General features: G+C 38.0%; 1 protein-coding gene across 3 annotated transcripts in view; it reads right to left on the bottom strand.

Annotated features, from left to right (window-relative positions):
* Window positions 1-7,735: 7,735 nt before the first annotated feature.
* Window positions 7,736-25,097, bottom strand: part of SMPDL3A (sphingomyelin phosphodiesterase acid like 3A) — a 53,048-nt gene continuing 35,686 nt past the window's right edge. For all 3 annotated transcript variants that reach the window (XM_065833728.2, XM_065833731.2, XM_071806584.1), the window contains one exon: window positions 7,736-9,512. In XM_065833728.2, coding sequence (XP_065689800.2) covers window positions 9,375-9,512 — 138 coding nt within the window. In that variant the 3' untranslated portion in view covers window positions 7,736-9,374. The remainder of the gene's footprint in view (window positions 9,513-25,097) is intronic.

Raw genomic sequence — 25,097 nt, forward strand, 5'->3', positions numbered from 1 at the left:
GCTAAAGAGATTTTTAGAGCAGGAAAGAAAACATAGGCTGAGAGCTTAAGAAATGGTTTCTGACACACAGTGAAATGGCAAGTTCCCTGAAAATCTACAGACAATCTTGGACAAGACGAATAAAAGCAGCAAAAGCAGAATTTTAAATCATATCAGTTTCTAGGATGCATTTTAAAGGTGAGCTGTTTTGGGATTTTTATGGTGCTTCTCTTATAAGTATTTGTCAGTCACTAATTCCTACACTCTCAGACATTAAAATTTTATCCTCCTCTCTTCTTTGCACCACATATTGATTAGAACAGTGGGATGTATCAAAAACATTACTACAAAATTCATCCTTAGAGGTTTCACCTATCTTTTCATGCAGCAGATCACTTAGAAAAAAAGGAGACCTGATAACCAGATAGCTCTCTGCAGACTATCAGCAATTATTCCGTTAATCATCAGAAGTCCTTGGATTATCTTTTGAATATCACCAAGGTTCATTTGATTTTTTTTTTGTTTCTGTAGTTTCCCTCTTGGCAGCAATAGGTGTAGAAGGATCACTAACCAGAGCAACTGACCCTCACAACTTGTGATTTTAAAGAATATATTTCCATATCTCTTGACAAAATATTCAGTTTACGGCAAACTTAAGCCTCAGTCACTTTTGCAAGTCTTACAAACAGTAATTGATATTAACTACATAAACTGATATTTCAACTGGTCTTTAAATAGGAAGATGATAGTTAAAATTATATGAAGAAAAATTGTTCAAGTTTCGATTTCCTCAAGTAGAAAAGAAATCGTTTACAAATTTGACTTTTAGATTATCTATTTGGTTCATGTTGTTCCATAAGATGCATGAAATCCTTCTCTCTTTTTATTAGTGAAGGTAGTTTGCTTGCACATTAAGCAAATGTCCCAGTGGGCAAACTGTATAGGTTATCCCAAGATCCAGAACATTTGGAAAGGAGCAATTGTAACATCTTCCATTTCTATATGATCCTTGGGATTTTCTCAGTGTGCACTATTTTAAAGGCAGTACACGTTGCAAGGGCAAGGAACTGACAGAGTCCATAATCATGATTCTTAACTCTGTACTCAAGGAAAATGGGAGACAATAAACTCTCAGACAACATCCAGAAGAGGATGAATGTACAATATAGAAGGGCTTTTAGCAACACTTACCCACATTCTTCCAAAATTTTTGTCTCAAACTAGTCATTTGAGCTTTAAATTGGCTTTACTTCAATCTTCTGCAAGCAATGCTGGGAACACACATTCTATGATTTTGATCAATCTAGGATATGCTTCTCCACTTGGAGAGGTTGTAACACCTGAGGATATGTACTGTATTATATAAGATTTTATATGCTTAAAGTGACCCAAGGATACCATACTAGACTGCATTGCAGTGCAAGAACACAGAGATAATAAGCCGTATGCAAGAAGGTATAGTTTTGTGGGGTTTTTTAGCACATTAGCATTTAATCTGGAATCAAATCCTTCTGGTGGTAGAGGCCTGAGGTCCCTGCTCACTTATTTCTCGTTGATGTTGGTCAGTTTGCCAACATCAGGATATTGGCATCTCTGAAATACCACTGTAGAACAGGAAGAAGGAAATGTATTGAACTTCTAGTTACTAGAAATGATACAGTAAACAATGTCTCTACATTTCCATTTCAAATACCTGTGACTTGTTAGGAAGGGAGGTATACACAGGCCATTAGCTGTCTTTTCCTCCAGAAAGGGCAGGAAAGGTTACAGTATATTACACTGCAAGTGACTTTACATTAAACCACTTGTCATTTCCGTTTGGGTGACTTTCACTGTATCTGGCAGACATCTGTGGGTGGCTACCATGATGCCTTACAATCTGTAAAAAGAAATGGGGCAGTTTATTTCATTTATGCAACGTGGAAATAAATGGTTATATAGTCAGGAAGGATAAATTGGAACAGGCAAGTGTAGAAAACAGAGCTCACGAAGACGATGTTAAAAGCTCTTCAAGAGGATTTGAGAGCTTCTCTTTTTGCAGGCAATAGCATAGTACAGTGGTATAGCCAATAGTGGTACTGGACGAGACAAAGCATAATTACCAAAATCTCTTCATAAACATGAATAAACACACTTACATGGCTAGTGGCAACTAATCCAGAAATGTTTATATAATAGTCCAGGAAGGAAAACTGACCACAGGACCTCGAACAGTTAGTTCAAGTTTCTTCATTCTGTTCAGATGTCTAAGGAAATAGATGCCTCATCATCCTGTCATTTAAGTAGATGCAGCTAGCTGGGACTACAACCTTGACATTTTCTCAAACTAAGTTTATTTGGTACAGGGTTTTTTTTTTGCCATTTCCTTTATCAAAATGTTAGATATGTACCTAACTAGTAATATATCTTATTAACCCACTTCTAAAATTTGTGAGGAAGATGCTAAAGTTATATCTCCTGATCACAAGCAGCCAAAATCTAATTTCAGTATTTTTCAGTTTTTCCAGCAGTCTAGTCTGCATGAGTGAACACGAAGATGGCTGCACTTTGCAGCCCATGCCATCCTACAGGTTAGAATGGGCTAATACGGACACTACTGCAAGAAGAGTTTTTAATGTGCAAGCAAATCTCCAACACATCTGAACAGTGCTAGAATCAGAACTATCTTGTTCCTCAGGTTAAAAGGTGAGCAAAAGCACCCAAGTCTGTCTGTGGTTATCTATGGAGACATACTCCAAGGATTATGGGGGTGATTCTGGGAAATCAGCACAGCATGGGGAATAAACAGGAAGAACTAGAAGTCCATGTGCAGTTGCAGGGTTACGATCTTATGAGGATCACAGAGACCTACCAGGATAGGCTCAAATGACTGGAACACAGTCACAGATGAATACAGGCTCTTGAGAAAGGACAGGTTGGGTAGGCAAGGAGGAGGAGTTGCTCTTTACCTGAGCAAGCAGCAGAAATACATGGAGCTCTGCCTAGGAATGGATGATGGGGCAGCTGACAGTTTATGAGTCAGCATTAGTGGAGAAATCAACATGGATGAAGTTGTGGTGGGCAGGATGCAGACCAGTATCAGTAAGCCTCATCTGGAAAAAGCAGATGAGATCTTCTTCAGACAACTGGAAGAAGCCTTGTTTGCAAGCTCTGGTTCTCATGAGGGGGTTGTAACCATCCTGATGTGTGCTAGAAGGACAACACAAAAGGACATAAACAATCCAGGAGGTTTCTGGAATGCATTGACAAAAACTTCTTAACACAGGCAATTGAGGAGATAACAAGGGAAGACCGCTCTGCTGGACCCCCTATCTCGAAAAAGGAGGAACTGACCAGGGATGTGAAGATCAGGGCAGCCTTGGCTGCAGTGACCATGAGATGGCAGAATTCAGGATCTTGAGGAGAAAGAAGGATAAAAACAGAATCCTGGGTATCAGGAGGGCAGACTACCATCTTCAGGTATCTGCTTGGAAGAATCCCATGGCATATGACCCTGCAGAGAAGAGAGGTCCAGGAGAGATGGCTGATTTTCAAGACTGCTTCTTCCAAGCTAAGGACTGTTACATCCTGTGGAGCGGAAAAATCAAGCAAACACAGCAGGAGACCTGCATCAATGTGTAAGGAGCTCTTGCCAAAACACAAACCTAAAAGGGAAGAATAGAAGAGGTTGAAACAGTGTCAGGTGAGCAAGAGAAATGTAGAGACAGTGTCCATGCATGCAAGGATGGGCTTAAGCCAAAGTCCACATGAAATTGAATCTGCTGAGGGATGTAAAGGGCAACAAGAAGGGCTTTGATAGGTGTACCAGCAGCAAAAGTAAGACTAGGGAAAATATGGACCCACTGCTGAATGGAGCAGGGAACAGAGTGACAAAGGATATGGAAAAGACTGAGGTTTCCAAGGCCTTCTTTGCCTTGATCTTTGCAAGGAAGACCAGTCTTCAGGATCCCAGAGTTCATGAGACCAGTGGGAAAGTCTGGAGCAAAGCAGAATTGCTCTTGATGGAAAAGGACCAGGTTAGGAAACACTTAAACAAACTGAATAGGCACAAGTCTTTGGGAACGGTGCTCCCACAAGTGCTGAGGGAGCTGGTAGGTGTCACCAAGATGCCACTGTCTTTGAAAGTCATAGCAATTAAGAGAGATTTCCTGAGAACTGCAAGAAAGCAAATGTTGCTTCCACCTTCAAGTAGAGCAAGAAGGAGGATTGTGGGAACTAAAGGCTTGTCAGCCTTGCCTTGATCCCTGGGAAAGAGATGGGGCAACTACTCTTTGAAACCACTTCCAAATATGATAAGACAAGAAGGTGACTGGGCATAGTCAGCATGGATTTATGGAGAGGAAATCATGTTTTATCAACCTGATTGCCTTCTACCTGAGATGACTGACTTGGTAATCAAAAAGAGAACAGTGGACGTTTTTTATCTCAACTTTGGTAACAGTTTCAATACCACCTCCCATAAAAACCTCATAGATTAACTGATGAACTACAGACTAGATAAATGGACAGTGAAGTGAACTGCAGCTGAACTGCCAAAGAATTGTGATCAGCAGCACGAAGCCCAGCTGGTGGCAGAGCAGTGGTGTACTCCAGCATTGATACTCAGTCCTACACTAACATCTTCATTAATGACCTGGACGATGGAACAGACTGCACCCTCTGTCAGGGGGAGAAAAAAGGAAATTAGCACAAATTAAAATTCCATTTAAACATAAGAAAAGGCTTACATATAAAAACTGAGAGTGATCAAAACCAAGAACAGGTTGTCCAGAGAGCTTGACAAAATCCAAACCCAGCTAGCTGGACATGACCCTGAGCGGTCTGGTATAGCCAGCCCTGCTCTCAGCTGAGGGACTGGAGTGGGTGGTATACAGAGGTCCCTTGAACCTTAATTATTCTGTGAGCTTTGCCTTAGGATAATATTACTTCCCACAAGTTCTCTTTCGTGAAGAGAAACACAACATTCACTGTTCCAGTCTTGTCCTGAAAATTGAAGAGATAATCCTCGGGGGTTATTTCACATAAGTAAACTTTAGTTAAGTCTTTCAATGAAAGTGTATCTCGTAGCTCTGTCAGAATAGATGTAGTCAAATATGTTGTTTTAACAACTCCAATATAGAACCTCCATAAAACCAAATATGAACAGGGAAGAAAATCAGACAGTAATCAGCAATTCCACAGGATTCAGGGAAATAAAGACATCCTCTAACCCAGTCCAAAATCTCATTATGTCAGGAAATCTCCAAAGATATTCAAATGTCATTATGAGTGAGACGGCTTGCTGAAATCTACAGATCATGTCCTCTCAGACACAGGTTTTATTCTTGTTCATGTGATTCTAAGAGGGAAGTGTAATTTCTGCCTATGATTATTCTCACATTGCCCAGAGACACTATTTTAGTGAGCACAATATTGAAGACATTCTTTACATAGTACTGAGAGAGCACACTTTCATTAGTTCAATCTTATTTCCCTATAGATTGCCCTCGGTCTGAATCCATCTCTCCACCCAGTGAGATTTAATATTCCAGCTATTGCAACAATGTCTAGAATTACATGACGATGACCCCACACTCTTACAGTAACCTGGTTCATTCTTTTCTATCTTCTCCTACTCCTCTGAATGGATATTTTTCTCCAGAGGAAATTAAACTTGAACATTAACTTTCCTGAAGGCAAGTGCTTTTTTATACATTTTTTAACTGATCACAAGGGTTGTTTTATTACTTACACATTCGAAGTATGTAATCACTGTCCCCCTCTGAGAGTCATACCTACTGTTTCAAAGGGAAAATCGAATATTTGCAGAGACACCAGTGCTGCCCCTTCTCTCCCCAGCCTTCTTTCAATCAAGGAAAAGATACAGGCATGTGCTCCAGGCACTTTACAGTCAAAGGAACTTGGGTTCTTAGATCAGTTGGATGTTTCTAAAAAGCCATGTCTTACAGAGCTGAGCACACAACTGAAGATAAACACATGCCATGGTCACAGCTCTCAACCTGAAAGCTCAAAGCCCAGAACTCCATAGTTTTCCATAGGTACTCCTGATTCAGATGTAGCTTCTACCTTGCCACGTCCCTCTCCAAATCTCTAACATGCTCATGGCACTACTGAAGGCTTCAGAGATGCTGTGTGAAGTACCAGTCACTAAATTAAGCTCTTGATCTATAAAATACCTCATAAATTGTATGATGCAGTATGATATGGTTGAGCACCAACTCTAGGACCCTTACCACACAGCTGTAAGACATCAGGATACACAGTTGTCCCAGGCTTCCATACCTTAGTACAGACCAACCAATGTTCCTGCCTGTCAGAACAGACACTTCCACTGTGGCCTTCCAAGAGCTGGAAACCCCAGCCAAATTCCCAGCACTAGCTTGTTGCACTCCAACCATAGCTTGTTCAATTCATAAATGCCCTCTCCATGGATACTGTCTGCTTACAGTTTGACTCTTTAGAAGGCATAAAAACCACAAGCTTTTGTCAGGTCTTGCACAGCCTTCACTGGCCTTTTGTTTCTGGAAACATAGAATTGTTTAGGTTGGAAAATGGATTGTTTCTTTGTTCATTTGTCTTACCAGTTGCTTGTGATTATTATTCCCAACCATGACCCCATTCATCAATCAGCTTTATAGTAGCTTTCTTCTCTCCCACTACTTAATCCAAGTATGCATCTCTTGCTTCTTTACCTGATCTGATGTGCCAGCACATGACAAGAGTAAGTAAATTTTATTTCATAGGGTTGCATCCCTGCCTGGTTTTGGCTGGGATAGAGTTATTTTTCTTCCTAGCGGTTGGTATAGTGCTGTATTTTTGATTCAGAATGAGAATAATGTTGATAATACACTGATGTTTTGATTGTTGCTAAGTAATCAAGGATTTTTCAGTTTCTCATGTCGTGTTGGGTACACAAGAATCTCCGAGGAGGGCCAGCCAGGACAGCTGACCCAAACTGGCCAAAGGGATATTCCATACCATGTGACATCATGCTCAGTATGTATTTTGGGGGAAGATGACTGAGGGAACCACTACTCAGGGACAGGTTGAGCATCGACCAGTGGGTGCTGAGCAATTGCATTGTGCATCACTTGTTTTATATATTTTTTTAATTATTATTATTATTTCCCTTTCTGTCCTATTAAACTGTCCTTATCTTAACCCATGAAGTTAAACATTTTTTTCCTGATTCCCCCATCCCTCTGAGGGTGGGAGGGGTGAGTGAACATCTATGTGCAGTGTTTAGCTGCCTGGCTGGTTAAACCACAACAGTTCCACATTCGGCTGCCTGCAACAGGACACTTTTCTACATACAGACTACCTCTGATGATTATCTAGAATTATGCCCTATTGTAGTTAATAGCAAAACCCACTCCAAGTACAACACAGTCAACCTAAAGGAGGATCACACCTATTTTGAAAATAAACAAATGGGATTTATTGAGAAAAGACCAAAAAAAAAAAAAAGGTGGGGGGTAGGGAATACTGTTGCTGTAATATTTGTAGCCTTTATAATGCTTGTAAAACGCCTGAATTCTTCCAGAGTCTTTGAAATTATTGGAGAAGATGGCAAGAAATAAAAATGCATTGCTTAGAAAGACCAATGTTTTCTTTACCTTTATAAATAAACCTTCTGTATCTTTTGACACATGCAAGCATAATTTGCTTGGTCCCACGCACTGCAATATTTCATGCTTCCTGTTAAGCTTTGATCTGCATGAAAACATGCTACATAAGCAAGCTAAGAAGATAAAGATAGTTAACAATCAATATTACTTTATTCTCCATCATTTTAATTTGAAGAATTGACAAAGTGTAAGAGTAGTTTTTTAATATTGTATAAGCAATAATACAACCAAAACACATGGTGCTAGAAGTTATTATGCAGGCATAGGTAGGAAACATTAAAACACGTTCTGCTCTTTAGACAGATAGCATGGGGTTCAACTTACTTTAGTCAATCAGAAATTAAACGTCTTGCCTGGGATAGCAATCTAACCACTGAAAAAAAAAAATAAAAAAAAAAAAGAAGAAAGGCCTCTCTGGGGCAATTCACCCATTCCATCCTGAGATGGATGTGTAAGGTATGTAGGAGAAACCACCTTTTGGAGAATGTTCTCTCTCTTGCTACCTTTCCTTCTGACAAGGAGCCCAGACAGCAAGCTTAGGTCAGATACTGGCCTTTTAGATCAGCTAGCACTGGGTGAAATTAATCCCCCTTCCACAAGGTCTCACCTTTCCCAGCGTTTTCACATTTCTTCCTGTGACAGTTATTGTGCATGTAAGTACAATATGAAGGCCAAATGGAAACATCTTTTTCTGTGAGATTCCTCCCAGAAATTGACTTGGATTTCCATCAGAGTCAGTGAAAAGAGGCCATTGACTCTGAACACAGTCCTATTCGGTGCACAGCTCCCCGAAGAGCAGCAGCCTCAGGCTCTGAACCTACACATCCGTCCAGGCTCACTTCATGTCCTTTGTCTTCCACGACTATCAAAATAGCTGTCAGGATCTTTCTCTCCAGGTTAGGAATATTGCACACTGCCTCAAGAGAAGTCAAACAAAAATATTCTAAAATCAAAATCCTTGTTGATTCTTTTAGGTATGTGAATAGTAATGATTTTTTTTCCTTCCAAGTGCATTTTTGATCACCACAGAAAAAAATGGCACACGTAAATATGAACAAGTAAGTTCCCTCTACTTGACAAAATCTACTTCTCTGTATCTCAGAAAAGGGGAGCTGTTTGAGCTGCTTTTATGGTAGCAAAACTAATTACGCTTCTCTGACACTGCAGACAAATTAGAATACATTCAGCCAAAGTGGATCTGTCCAGCCTTGCTTGAGGTAAAGCTGGACCCTGAAAATGATGTTCAGGCTTTAGGTGCTTGAGGAGGTCCTAGGAAAAATAAGCGTCTTTTATTAGAGAGACATGCTTTTTGTCACAGTTAGTGCTTGTTAGTACTGCAAGTTATCAAATGAGGCCCTCTGAGCTTGAGGGTGATTCGGCTCGGCCAGCCTGCAGGTCAATATGCCAGCGGCATGTTCTGTTTTGAAGTCCGCAGATTTCAGTGAAAACTTAACACGTCCAACAGCCTGGTTTTGAAAGCAGTGCTCTGAGGTATTTCCCCTTGGCCCTTTCAGTCTGATCCTGTACATTCACCAACATTTGCTCTTACAGTAATTTTGTGTTTCATTCATAAAGACAGTCACTTTGGTCTGTCACTGATTTTTGTTCGTCATCATCAGTCAGGCTGAAGTTCTGAGCTTCTCAAAGATATTCAACATTTAAATGCAAAGGTCAGTGGAAAAAGGAGGGCCCTCAGACTGGCAGTGGCTTGACCATTTTTGTAGGCTTTGGTAGTCACCACTTGCACACATTCCTGTGTAACCTCATCTAAGTGTTCCTGCTCTGGCAGGGGGATTGGACTAGATGATCTTTTGAGGTTCCTTCCAATCCCTGCCGTCCTGTGATTCTGTGATTCTGTGAAAGCAGAGCCTGAAAATGAACAATGAAGATGCTTTGCAGACAGATCTGGGGAAAAAAAAAAAAAAAAATTAAAAAAAAACCTTGATACCTTCTAAACACACAAAAAATTGTACCATTGCAAGAAAAAGGGCAGAACAAGATACTTGTAAGTAAACTTAAAAACAAGTAATGAAGGCTGTAACTGATAGGTTAGTGGAAGCAGTTTTTGACCTTGTCAATCCAAATCAGAGATGACAAATCGGTTACACTTTTAAGGGACTGGCTGTGAAGATGAAATGTGTTAATCTGATGCACAAGAAGTAGTACAGGACATGATTTTGTCTAAAGCAAAAATTAAATACACAAAATATTGTGGTGACATGGTGGATAATTGTTTCATTCTGCCTCATTTATTGGTGGATATTCCACCATATAGAAAAGAATTATCAAGAATTTAAAAAATAACAGACAAGTTAAAAAGTTAAGACATTCATGGATATGGCATACACAAATGTATCCCAATATCACTTGTATTTCAGCATTTCTTGTAGTTTCAGTAACATGCAAAACAGTAATTAGAAGACTGCTTCATTGTTTTTACTTCTGAAATGTATAAAAATACAAGTGATTTTTAAATTGAAATTACAAATTAATATTTGGCCTTTTTCTTTTATTACGAAGTCCACAACTCCTGAAAATGAGGAATGCCTAAAATAATATTCTACAAAAGGAAAGCATTTTCATGCAGTATTTGAACTTTCTTTTTTCACAATACTGCATGTGAACCAGGAGAGTTTGGAATCGCTCTTGTAGAGAAAACAGAAAAATATCTCATGAATCATTTCTTTAATCTAGAAAAAGCTTCATGTTCATCAGTGTCTTAATTCAGTATTCCAAATCAAAATCATTACACTAAAGACATTCAGGTCTGTGGACATAAATTTCCTTCTAAAACAAATATTAAATCTGGAAATGATGGCATTGATGCTACACTTGTCTCTTTTCTCACTAGGACAGAGAGTGGAAGAAAGCACAGAATTTAAGAGCATATCAAATTTCAGTGGATCTCTTTGTTTGAATCCAATGACATATTATGAAAAAAACATGGCTTCCATTTGTAATTTCATTACAGGAAAAGAGAGACCTAGAGAAAGCAGTTTGTTAGAAGTGATAGCTGATACTCTGCAACTAAAAGCTTGGTGGACTGATATTTTTTTAGGTTACAGATGTCTCTTTTACACTTTTTTCATTAAGAAATGGAATCCAAAATATTTAGACAAAGTCTATATTTATAATGTATTTCATGAATGTTAAGGTGCATTTCTTTTAGGAAAAGTAGCTTCTACAAATTACTCAGTCACTTGTTAATAATTTTGAAAATGTTACACACAGTGTCCACTGTAATGCTATCAATGTAAGTGCATTATTTTGTCTGTGTGAGTGATTATATATAACATGATTTTGTTGAAAATCATAAATTATATTTAGGATTTCATTTGAAATGTGCTTTTCCTGAACAATTGTATATATTATCTTAGGTAGTGTTTTGTTTTTACTTAGAGAAGCCTTTCTCACATATCTGTGGTTTTGCAGCTCACAAAGATAACAATGAGAGATGTTCTTTTACATACATAAGGATCAAAATACAGGTATTTTCTGGAAAGCCTCTGCAGGATTACAAAGTGAAATGAGCATTGTGAGATGTTCAGGTTACATCCCCCTTTTGCATTTCCTAAAGAATAATGAGTGTTAGACATCTTCTTATCCTTATTGTATCCCAGCCATAAAGCTTCAGTTAAATTATAGTTTGAGATGTTAGCATTAATATGTTACTTGCTTGAACATCAGTTTTTAAATATACTATGACAGCTACTGAATAGCACAAACTATGTATGTATGCTGATGCACTTTTTTCTCAGATTCCTGTATTCTTCTAATGTTGTCAATATCTTTGAACAAAAAAAGATTTATTTTTAGAGAGAACATGTTCTTCTACAGGGTCTGCTTGTTTAGGAAGGTATTGACATAATGCAATTTCGAGTCCTTTCAGTTTCAAAGAGGCTTTATCAGTGAGATTTTAGGAATCATATTTGCTGCTCCACAGATTAAAGATATATTCATTACAAAAGAAAGGTCTGTGCAGTTATTGACAAAGCTCTTGGGAAACGCAGGCAACTTACACATGGGTTTAACTGAACTTTGCTTTTATACCTGCGCTGAATAGCTGCTAAGCCTATCAATGCTCTGTGCATTCTGCACCATATGTTGATATTTTTTGTGGATACTATACCAAAAGCATTGTTGCGGTGAACTGCCTTCTCTTGTCCTCATTGTCATCTTTCTCTGTGTAAATATACCACATCTCTCCATCTCTTCCACCCATAGAAATCCTCCACTGTTCTCTTCTGCTTTCTCTTATTACATCTGCTGATGAATACAGCAAACTACTTCACACGGAGAAGGAATATAGAAAATAAGAATTCTTGCCCATCCAGAAATCCTGTGGGTTTGGCTCTTGAACAAAGGCAAGAACTACCCTTTTGAAACCCACCATTTCCATGTAATTTTAGCTTTGGAGGAAGAAAGAAAAACCTTTTTCCTTGTACTTGGTGGGAGAGAAGAAAAAGAGTTATCTCTCTCTGCTGCACATGTACAGATATTAGACTAGGACAGAGGATAACCTGTTTTCAACATCCAGTGCTCAAAGTAAGAGACTGGGACAATACAACCACACCAATACAAAAATAAGGTTTACTACAACTATGTAGGTAAGAGATCCTGGGTCACACTATAGAATTATGGACATGACATCTCTGGTCTGCAGTAGTCAAAAAAATCCACAAACAAAATGATCAGGTTTCATGACAGCCTCACATCTTGAGTAGTGAGTGCACACTGGCTAAAATCTCTTAAAAATACATAGTTGACTTGAAGAATGGGACAAAGAAAGGCAACAAAGATAACAAGAAGTATGGAATGGTAGGGGAAGAGTCTGAGAGAAGAGACCACATAGACCATGACTATAAACCTTGGAAAACAGGCAAGTGAAATGAAGCCTAAATTCAAGGTCTGTTCAACTGGAAAGACAACTATTTTGTCTTTCAACACAACAGCCAAGAACACACGATCTACTGATTAGACAACAGTTGCGCTCCATGCACAACTAAACTGGGAAAATCACTCCTAATGTCAAAATTATTTATGAGCTTAAAAGTAGATTACTAACGGAGAGCTAATTTAATTTGTAGTTGTTAAACATAATAGTCTTAAGAAAGCCTTGAGAAAACCCTATGCCACAAACTGCTGGGAAGCAGAATATCAAAAGAAGAAACACTGTGCATTTGCCCAGCTCCACAGCATTTGCTTCATGGCATTGAAGGAGGCAGGAGTTGCAGCTGGATAGAGCTTTGATCTAAAGGAGCAGGACAAGTATTACACTCCTACAATAACCCATAACTGACAAAGTGCTTCTGCTGAGGCTTGTTTAAATTCTAAAGGGTATGTAAAGCAGCCACCTGCTTCTCTTTTCACCATAATGGTTCTGGTGACAATTGGAAGACTCAAAATGAGCCAGATTATGTTTTATGCCTTTCCCCAGAGGCCCTTTCTTCACTGTGCAATAGTACTCTGCAGCCTATTATGATGTTCCCATCTGTCATTGTCATCGTGCAGCCAAGCTATTTGTATTTAGCTCCTTAACCTTTCCTCATGAATTAATTTCTCTAACTCGGTAATCAAGACTGTCTGACAGGGACAGAAAGTAAATCTTGGATTTGGAAATAGGGCTTCAGACAGCAACTCCTGCAACAAGAGATGTAGAAATTCTCTAGGTCCCTTATACTACCTTTGTTTGGATAAAATGACTTGAAAAGCCTAAGAGCAAATTGCAGTATTAAGATGTGTTTTGTTCTTTCCTGATGGGTTTGAAAAAGCATCCATCCATCCATCCATCCATCCATCCATCCATCCATCCATCCATCCATCCTCCTGTCCCTTCTTCCTTCCTCTGTGCCTTCCTTCCTCTTCTCTCTCCTCCCTCACCCCTCCTTGTTTGTGCTATGGCAAGTCTGTGGCTTTCAAATCTTTCAGGAGCGCTCTGGAGGTTCATGCCCTAATTGGCAATCATGGTGAGGCAGAAACTGCAAACGTTTGGTTATTCAAAAGAAACTACCTATGTTCAAATATCTTTATTTCAAGACAGTTTTTCACAGCTTTCTTGACTATTCCATTGAAGTTGTATTTTAGTACTGATTTCTGAATGAAATCAGTAAAAAAAAATATATTTCATTTGAAGTAACATAAATCAACCTCTGCCCCATCTTTGGAAAGGTTCTTCTGGTCAGTGAAATGGATTTTTTCTTGCTGATTCAAACTAGACTTTCCCAGCTGCTGAGACAGAGAATTTCCATGGAACATAGCCCACACAATCTGCATTTTGCGATGAACAAGAACCTCTACATACTGTATTGTCAGCATTTGAAGTGCATTTACAGATGTCTTTGATAGCTCTCATTTTCATGCTCTGTAGATTACTGACTGTTTAATGATAAAGAATTAGGAACAGTATCAATAGTTTTGTTCAAGGTATGGAGGTGCTGATTCTTATATCATATACTTTTTTAGAAAGGGATGCATACTGTATACCTGGTATTATATTTTGCTAGTTAATTTTGTCTTTTTAATTCATTGATTAAATTATCTTACATTATCCAAGGAAGCTTTCAGTTGCAGAAAACGACAAATCCTGATCTGAACCTATTTCCCATATATTTTAGGAAGCTAAAATGAAACAAAAACTTTTTAATTGGGAAGAACATACTGTTACTAACTTTGATATTGACTTTGATCTAACCAAAAGTATACTTGGGTTATTCAAATTAATGGTCACTCAGTGAATGTGTACAGTCTAGTCGGTTGTAAGAGTTGTCCTGTACAGGCTCTTGTGCTGCCTAAAAATATGAGTCACAGTTTTCAAGAAAATTGTTTAAAGCCACAGACTTCTCCTGCAAGCAAACTAACAAGTATCTGTCATTTCCCAGTAGTGACAGTAGACATTAATGAAGCATTAATTAAGCTAACTATATAACTGTTACAGTTGCTTCTAACTTTGACGAGTTTTAACTCTCCACATTCACTTGTTTAGTGCTTGTCTGCTTGAGAGTTAGTCTTATAAAATTTCAATTAAAAAAACTCACCCTATTCAGTTCCAAAAACAAAAAATAAGGAAAATATATAAAATTTCTCTGGAGCAATTAATTGGGTTTGAAGCAAGACCTCCTCACAGCTGTCTCTCCATGGACTGTTTGCTTACGTTATGGTCATGATTGTCTCAACAGCCTTTTGTTTCAAAACAGCTGTAGGTGCCCCAGAGAATGGGGCAACTGAGCCTCCCTAGCCCAAACAGGTAATGCCAAATTGGGAAACTAATGTAACAAGACTCAGCATGAGACTTTATGGAAGAAGTGATATTCTCTCTCAGGTTGCACTTGCTTATCTTCTCAAACCAACACGCTCACATGCAGCAGGTTACGTGTGTCCAAGCTGTCTCTCCAGAATTTCTTATGTGCAGCCCTGAGGGCAAGGAACTACATCTGTTGAGTCCTTGCTATATCTTCTGTGTTTCTCTTGCTCGGCAATGACAGGTTGGTGTTTGTGCAGGCCTTTTAAGTCTCTCTTTAGGAGCCAAGAAATCTTTCAACTCGGAACATTGCTTACTTCATCCTCCTTAAATCTTAGACAAAGTTTCCACGTGCCACCTTTGGTTGCTTTTTCTGGGTATCTTTGTGGCTACCATTTGCCTTTTGATTTAGAAGAGAAGAGCACGTGTGATGTGACCCAGAGCTTATGTGAAAAACTTGTTCACTGAACAAGTTCAGCTGAAAATCATTACAGAAATATCTCAGCAGAATGAAGACTAAACAGCATAAGCTCATGTGGGATCTTCTCAGTTTCTGTAAACTGATCATCACATCACTAGGACTGAGGGATTTTAAAGAAAAACTTACAAGGTACACTGCAAAGTTTCTTACTCCCAAGCAGGACAGATATGTAAGAGACTTCATGCCTTGTTTTACTGTTTCTCAGAAGATCTCACTGAGAAAGAGACAATGAACTGATTACGTTAAATACAAAACTCTGAAAAGTTTATCTCAACAGGAAACCGTCTTTATTTATGAACTCTCTTGCCTCCTTTAAAATAGAAATAAGCCACAAATTTTAAGGACTAGATCCCAACTCATCTAGATCTCTCATTTTTTGGAATAGGTAAAATTTCCAGCATTCTGAAACGAAACAATCTTTTATTCTTGAACCTTTTATTCTCTGGAGAAATGAAAGGGGTGTCTTGAATGATCAAGACACAAAAACCCTTTCAGTGGTGGAATTGGTTGGGTTTGGGGCTGTGAAAACTGGCCTTTCTCTACAACATGCTATGCTGGAGAGAAATTCAGCATAAATCAATGCTGATGCTGCTGGTCTGTACTGCCTCCCTCTCTTCTAATAGCATGATCACTGCCATAATCTTGGCAATTTTACTTGGATATTATTGGCATAATTAGTTCTTCTTTAATGCACAGAATGTAGGAAGGAAGCATATCGTGGACGGGGTTGATTTAGTTTAATGCAGCCTTCCTGGACTGTATTTTCTATCCATTTCATGTGATATAAAATGCTCAATAGCTGAAAATCCCTTTATTTTAATATTAGGAAATATTATCCTTGATAATAGGTAAGTCTGATGAGAAAAAAATATGGTTATATGAAGGCCAGGAGTGAAGGAGTAATATCTTCTTGATGACAAAACCAAAATTTAAATAGTAATAAACTTTGATGACATTTTGTGCATAACACAGAAGGGGAAAAATGTGTATCCTACTCCAGTATGCAAGGAGGTGAGAGGAATTACAATAAATACAGTTTTATAAAATAACATATTACTAATTCAACTTGTGACAAATTGCAGCTTTAAAAAATCTTTTAATATTCTGCCACACTTACATTATTTAAACTTTACCTTTGCCATTGAGCAAACAATACTGTAGTAATGGACACATAAATCTTTTTTCAGAATTATTTCAAGACACAAGGATTGGAAAAATCATTAAATATTTGATGACAAGTGCAATATCTGCCTGATTTAGAAGCAGATCTATTCCCAGGAAAATACAGAGAGAATGATAAAAAGGAGATCAATAAAATTCTGCTTATAAGTATCATATGAAGGAAATAAAATGAAGATACAGTAGATGCAATGGATTCATAAATGAAACTGCGTATCGGGTATAATTTGTTTGCTTCCCTCATATTTTTGTTCCACTGAAAGAACAAAACCAAAACAAATTCATTAAAAATATTCTAACATAAAATTTTTACTCCTCTAAAGTCAAAGGGCATTTTATCACTACCTTCAGCTGGGATGAATCATCAGTTATGCTTAGCTCTTACTATAAATGGATCTTTATCTCTGTGGATGTAAAAAATTGTTGACACAATATAATTCATCTACTGATCTCTCAACACAGTTTTCAATCACTTAACCCATGTTCAGAGTAGAAAGTACTGTAGCATATTTCACCTCCTTTGCAGTGGTATAACTGTAGACAATGGAAGTTGTACTGTAGATAGGATGAAGGAATATCTGTCCTTGTTACATCTTATTCTACTGATGTAGCTGAAATTAAAATTATTTTAGTCAAGAGATGCATGTTCTTCTCTGCTATTATTAAGCCTCACACATTATTTATTCCAATTGCAGTGATAGTAAAACATGAGGTAGGAAAGCAAAGTACCACTGAGCAAATTAGACCTGGGAAAGACTCAGAAGTCGCTTTATGCTTCTGTGGTAAACCCAGACTACTCATCTCTCTCATACATCAAGGGCCCAAGATATAATTTTTGTAGTGATGCTGGTTTGTTGCTTTGATTTGGTTTGGGGTTTTGGTGGTGGTGGTTTTTAGCTTTTGTTTGCATAAGGAAACATGCTTGTAGTACACGGCTTGACATGCTACACAATAATTAGCCTGGGAAATGTTTCAGTTGTGTATTTTCTTCCTCTCCACTTCCATTTCTCTTTATCTATAATAACTGACCTTTGTTGACCACAGTATCTGAGCATCTTCTTATGAATAACCAGAAACACAAAATAAATTTGTTTCCTACCTCTTAAAAATAGCAAGATTGTCTTCTTTCTTAAGTATCAAGCAATTGAATTTCACTTTCAACTTCAGAGCAATTTCATTTGGCTGCTTTGGTTCTCAGATAATTCATAATTGACTTGGAAAAAAATCAAACTCAGCTTGGATCTAATCCATATCACAAGAACCAAAATCACAGCTGACACTCTTGTTAGCACAGTCAGCATAGAAACCCAGAGTCTGCTCCTATAAACGTTACTCAAGCAGAACTCCTATTCTGAAAAATATGTTGTTAAGAATTTAGCTAGCATGAGAACACCAGAGACTGAGACATCCCTCCCTTGAACGAGACCTTATCTGTTCCCAAAATTGCACCAATTTAACCAAAAAAGTGCTTTTTAAACAATTTTTCTTCAATGTTTATCTAGGAGCTGGGGTCTTTTTGATCAAGTATTACTTCTTTTACTTAGAAATAAACAGAAATTAAATACTTGAAATAGCGTGCTTTCGATCCAAGTAAGAATATTCACAGTAGCTCTTGTACTGATTTTAATTCAATTGCAAACAAAAGCAACCCACTTAGGTAAGCTAGAGCAGGACCACTTCCTCAGTAGAAAGGTTAATTCTGCCAGGAAAAGGTTGATGCTCAGCCTTGTATCTAATCAAGGTGCTGATAAGCTCTCATTAGTTTTACTTAACCTGTAGGACAAACTGGAAAGCCACAGTTTGTGGCATGCTCAGCTGATAAATGGTTTGCTTTCCTCTTCCTGGCTGATGCCTGTGTCTGCTGTGCAGTTCTACAAGCTCAGCTACATCAGATGTCACGGGAGCATATGCACAGCACCAGTTGGTGCTAATGCAGTGGGCTTAAGCTTCTTATCTCCCTTCAATTCCTAACCTTAAATCCATGCTGCATTTTTTTTATCAATCATGTTCAACCCTTTTAAAAAACAGAATAAAAAACTTTTTTTTTTTTTTAATCAGTAATAGTTCTTCTTTATTCCCCTCCTCTTTGGTTTTAGTACTGTGTCCCTTAATTGCTGTCTTTTGTTGAAAGTTTCCAGACTTCATCATGCCAGTAAATAAATTATTTTCATTCATAACTCCACATAGTCTGTTCATAGCTGTCAATAGTTAATGTATTCATTTGAATTCTGAAAGAGCCCCAGACTGCAAAACCTAATTAACATTTATTAAGTAGCAGAAAATTGTATGGAAGAAAGCATTTCTCTCTGGCATGTACAATGTGTACTTGTTCATTCTGCCTTTCCTTTCTCTGTTGTTTACCTATATTTGAGTGAATTTGTCATGACTTCTTTTTCTTTAGACATGGCACATACAGGCCCCTTATTCCCCTGCAGATGCCATTGAGTAGGCATCCTGCTGAAAGTCATGAGTATACTTGTGTCATGGATCTCAAAGTCTAGTGTCGGCAGACATGAAGAGTCATGGCCCAAGCTGCATTCCTATACTGCTCCTGCTGGTCTTGCAGCAATTTGTCAGAGGGGTTCATTTAGGAGACCAAATTTAGTAGTGCAAGCTAAGATTTCATTTAGCAGAAGAAGCCATTCTCCAGTGGTCAAGACCATTTGAAACTGTGTTAATTCCATTCTGGGGGGCACCACTCTGTGTCATTGCAACAGGGATTTTTTTTTCTCCTCTAGCAGTGGACAGTAAACAACCTAATATTTTATTCCAAATGTTGGAGAGATACAAGTTAAGTGTACTGCATCCCATGGGGTAATGCATCCATCAGAGATCTACATGCCCCCTACTATTCAGCTGAGTCCTATCCCATCTCCACGGTTCCTCTGCTTGAGCCCTGGCAGCTGGAGACTTGTCCTCTCCCCACACCCACCCTAATCCTAATAGACAAATTCTCTTTGCATTCAATATGGGAATAATGCAGACAGGCCTTCAATAATTTGGCACTAATTTAATAGCATCTCTCTTTGTTGGAGGCGCCTGGAATTTCTGTTGTGATAAAAGCTTTCCCAGACTGAACTTTGTTCTCCTGCCAGTTTTTTTTTTGTTTGCTTTTCCTTTTTGAGAGTGGCTTAGGCAGAAGAATTAATATGTACACACACCTACTCTGCTCTTCCACAGGCAGAATTTACCCTCAAGAGTGTGAGAAAATTCAGTGATCTCTATTCTGTTTCTAGCACCCGTACCACCTTGTCTGAAAGCTGTGGTGGCACAGCCTATAAGAGAACCTGCTCACTATCATTGGGGTTTTTTTTTTTTTAAAAAAAAAAAAAAAAGACAAAATAAAGCATTTAGAAAATGAAAGAGAGGTTTCCTTTTTACAGCATGGTCTAGTAAAATGGTTTTGCAAGACATAATTCTCCAAATGCAAAACATAAGTAACTGCTTTCCTAGGTCCAAGCCCTGGAAACCGATCTGGTGTTACCTACAGAGGTTTGTTTGGGACACTGTGGTAGGCAGGTAATTAGACAGGAATCCGGTAAGTTGAGGTAGGGAACCTACAAATACTTTATGAAGAAATTAAGCTCTTTCTGTGAGTTTCAAAACTGAATGCACAAGAGGAAGCAAACATTTTTACTGAAATGAGTTAGTGCCTTTGTCCATCAGAATACGATAATTATGATATATTTTAATTCTGGAAAAAGAACCTTAGCAAAGGCATTTATCTATTATTTAAATATTTCATCATCTTCTCTTGCTTAAGCTGGAAGTTCACAACCCATCAGACAGCAAACCACAGCTGAAAAGTCCTTACTTGCTTTTCAGTGAGACTGATCATTGAATTGTCATAAATCTGTGAAATGCAGTTCTACTTTCTTATGAACCTTGTTCCTATGGCACAATTATGATTTAGGTTTTCATTTGTATATAAAAACATAAATTTAACAAAAATGCTTGCAGCTGAATTTTGTCCTTCAAAGGTCTAATCCCAAAGCGATTCTTTGTAAGTGTTTAGAAATTAACTGCTTGCCAATTTTTAAGATGCAAGATTGAAGAAATAAACTACTATTTTTATCAGCTTAAAATTTGTTTTCAGGTGTTTTGTTCTAAAATAATAAAATAATAAAAAAAGTTACAGACCATTTTTGATCACTGATTTTACGACTGCTATGTAGTGAAAGATATCAGAAAGATAACTTGAAAACAAATAAAAAAACCTAACCAATCAACCAACCAACCAATTCTCACACTGCACCTAAATAAATCATATCCCTCTAAGGCCCGAATTATCAGTCTACACACCACAGGGCTGGCCATCAGACACACCCTGTCTCTGTGGGGCTGTTGTGACAGGTGCAATTCAGGTAAATTGTTGTTTTAATTTGTAATCTTGAGCACTCTTGCCTTAATAATCCCTATGTATACCATAAGCAGAAAGGCACTCTCTCAGAGAAATGTGGCAACACCCTAGAAACAAAAGTTCAGTGTATGAAGCATTGAGAAGTCAACAAAAACTTATTTTAAAATTAATTTAATTTTTATGAAGGTGGTTTGTTTACAATTGTTTACAATAACAATTTACGTATTTTCTCATAGACCTAAATTTTATTAGCACACTTAAGTAGAGAAAATCGTATCAAATGGATTCCAGGAGGGCGGATAAGGTACAGAGAAAGAAGATTCTGAAGCAGAAGGGAAATACAGTACTTGGGAAAACTCTGGGCAAACTGATTAAAACTGGTATTAATTTTGCCTGCTTTGTAAGGCACTGGCCAAACTAGTTGTCTAGACTCCCTGTGTATGGAAAGAAGACTCAGAGGGCAATTCATCTCAATTTTGATAGCTATCTTAGACTGGGATGAAACAAACATGCTCAGAATGCATCCTTTCCACTAACTACAAGTGGAACTTAAGCACCTGGTTCAAACTAGACATTTAGCTCTTAGACAGCAAAGTTAGGTGAGATGTATGCCGTGCAAAGCGAAAATGGGAGCAACATCAACAGCTGATAAATAAAAGAGAGGTGAACTGCAATGAGCCTTTGGGGTAACAGGAAAGAACATGAAAGATGGGAAATAGCATAATTAGTTAACCAAGTGGGTCCACACAAAAGGATTTGAAGAGCAGGACAAAATGATTTTGCAGCAACCAGGTAAATCTGGTTGCACTTTCATATGGTATAAAACAGAAAAGGTGGCTAGGGGAAAGGTTTGCAATAGTCAGTGCAAAAGTTGCTTGATGCATGAATACAAGAGTCGCCTGTAGGGATACAAAAGAATAGCCAATCTTTGGGATATTGTGAAAATACAAAGGGTATTCAACCACAGTATCTTTAAAAGATGAGAAAGGCACTGAAGGTGAAAATAGGTTGTATTTTTTCTGTAGTGGAGATAAAAGATATGAGATGCAAAATGCAGTAAGAAAAGGTATTTTTTCTCTTTGAACTGGATCTAGACCTCACAATGAGAAATAGTCTACTCCATGGCATGTTAGTATGGATTTTCTCTGGTTGCCTGTTGTGGCAGAATTGCTGACTGAGATACTAGAAACATTTAAGTGGGAAATCTTTATTCATACACTATCAAAGGGAATCTATTTTATTGATGGAATAAATCAAATTGGCATGATCAAATAAATAAATCTGCTCCCTGATTATGCATTATAACACCTAGTCTTAACAGACTGACTACACATTTAATACCACCAATCTGTAATATAACAATAAATATTACATAATCCAGACTAAGAAAGAGCAGAAGATTTGACTCAAGTGAATCTTAATTATGAACTGATAAATATCGAGTGACTGCAGTGGCTTCCAAGGCTGGCTTATTTGCATGTTTGGGGAAATCGTGCTAAAGTACTATAAAAGCCTGTGGTGATCATCAGTACCCTGTGTTATTTGAAACCAATGACAGGGTAATTCAAGGCACTATCAAAGCAAATTGCTGGGTTTTGACTCTTACTTAACTAAAACATTTTTTATGTTTTTCTTGCCCATCCTTTCAGCTCAAAATCCAAGCTGTACTTCTTGTGTTTCTCTAGGAATTCATCTAGGATTCCTATTTTTCTCTGGGGTGTTTTGATTGTATTTTAATCATAAATGTTATTAATCCTTTCCTGTCAACTTTTGATTTACCAAGCATTTGGCCAAGTCAATGAACAGATTAAGCTCACTACAGAATACCAGATGGCTTTATGGTTTTGTGTCCTCTCCTGGGCAAGTCCTGCTGTCATCTCTGAGCATCTGCACAGAGCCACGAGGGATGTGTGCACGTTTCATTCATTCAGGGGGTCACTCATCATTAATATTCGGAGAAGGAAAGGAGGTGTCAGACAAGAGAATTGGTTCTGGCTTCTGTTAGCACATTGACACGTCAATCACTTACCCTAGAGGCTGCCAGGCCCGATTTAGAACAAAAGTAACTGCTGGGTTGAGCACATCACAAAAGGAGATGAGATTTCTTTGTGTTAACCAGTCCCTTCACAGGATAGAAACATAATCAGAGTCTTCCTCACAACCAATAACATATGAAACCCAGTGATTAGCAGGACCTACTTTGAGATAAAATTGCTGACCTCAATCACATTATGATTCTGTTGCAATCGTAGTGTTCTTAAAATGAAATTGTTTTTAAAGCACCTCTCTTAGGAAAGTGATCCAATCCAGCACAGTGGCAGCTTGAATATGTTAAGTTCCCTGCAACTTCTTACATGACAGCATTGATCATTCATAAAAGGTACTGTTGTTTTCAAAATTAATACAGTCACCTTTAAAAATAAATAAATAAATAAAATAAAAAAGAAAAAAAAAGCAGAAAACAAATTAATCCTGCAGCCGTTTGATCTCGGTGCAATTTCCCAGCAGCTGCATGTGCGATGGCCTCTTAGTGCACCCTGCTGGGCTTCCTATAGAACTCCTCCTGCTCCCACCGGGGGAGAAAAGGTGGGTATGGGGGCAAAGCCCAAAGTGGCTGAGCTGCTCAGGCTAGAAAATGGGAATTCCTGCCCTGTAGACCTTTCAGCCTTGGCCTGCAACGTTCTGATACTTTTTGGCACCTTGAGCTAACCTGAAACAAACGTAAGCATCAGCAATAAGGGCATTTGCTATCAGAGTCCGTATCTGTTCACCATCAAGGAACAGAAGTTTCATTTTGCTCTGGTAGGCAGCTTCTCTTATCTGCCACGATAATAGCAGATTCAAACCTCTCAGACCAGGATCTGAGTGTTATAAACTAGCTTATTCTCTGACATAAGATGAACCAACATCCAGGCTGCAAATATTCTGAAGAAGGTTAAATATTTATTCTATTGATCAGCTCCATCTCCATGTGTAAAAGCTTACAGCACTCAGTGATAATCAAAGAAACATTTTCTCAGGACAAGCCACATGTAAACCAGTAAATCTCTGTTAGAATCAATAGACAGACAACTTTCTATATCAGCTGAAAAACTGTTCTATTTAGTTTTAATGTGAGGTTGTCAAATATATGTTTTCTTAAATTATGCTTGCAGTTATCTGCTGTATACTAGACGTGACACAAGCAATCCACCCTGAACTTCTGTTCTGAAGGAACAGGAAGGTTGGAAACCTTTCACCTCCAACATTTCTCATAACAGATAGTAGTTGTTTCATCTATTTAATTTCTTTCCTCGAGAAAAGAAAAAAGGATTTCAATATCCTTAATTCATTTACCTCCTTTAACCCCACTGTCTACATCTGACTGCATCATGAAAGATGTATTCTTACTGTAGCGTGATTCTATAATAAAGTTTTGTGGCCAGCTAAATTTAATCCAAAGTATGAACCATACATCTCAGTTTCAGATCCTGCAGAAAAACACATAACATCTACAGCCAAAGGCTGTAGCTAAACTGCAGGAGTAAGAAACAATAACAGTGGGAAATAATAAACCACTTCTCTTTTAGCTCTCACAGGTACATATTACTAATGTTGTTTGGTGATAAATTTATTTGAACAGCTACAACTTATGGGCAGGTGAGAGGAAAGCTAGATCTCCCTTGTCACATAGTTATCCGGGGTACAAGGAGTGAAATGTGACAAAATATTTAGCTTGGGCTGTTATTTATACTGCTACTTTATTGATACAGTTATTTTAATATTTAAGTACCTAAAGACTGATTTTACAGCTGACTAGATCAACTATTTTGCATCTCATACTTCTGGCACCATGCCCTCAAAAAAGACAACTACAAAGACAGCAGTTTGATGAACTTTTGAGATGTGTTTTGCTCACTAGCATTAAATAGTTTCCCTTTCATACTCTTAGACACTAAAAAGTGAACACTGGCATTTTTACGTGTCTTAGTGAATGTTACTATTATGGAAATTGTATTGATCCAATTAATAATACCACCTTTAAATAACACGTTCTTGCCTATTTTAGGAAGGGCTGTAACTTTATTGAAAGGATACAGCACACAAACTCTGGCCTAAATATCTGGCAACATCAGTGGAGCATATGTCATGGCTAAAGAGACACAGAGGAGGTCTTGTGCTCTCTCACAAATGGCCAGAAGTTGCTGTGTGTCAGTCCAGCATCCTTTCTGAAGTTGACTCCTCTTAGTTATG

This window comes from Patagioenas fasciata, chromosome 3, assembly GCF_037038585.1.
Source record: "Patagioenas fasciata isolate bPatFas1 chromosome 3, bPatFas1.hap1, whole genome shotgun sequence".
In the NCBI taxonomy this organism is placed as follows: Eukaryota; Metazoa; Chordata; class Aves; order Columbiformes; family Columbidae; genus Patagioenas; species Patagioenas fasciata.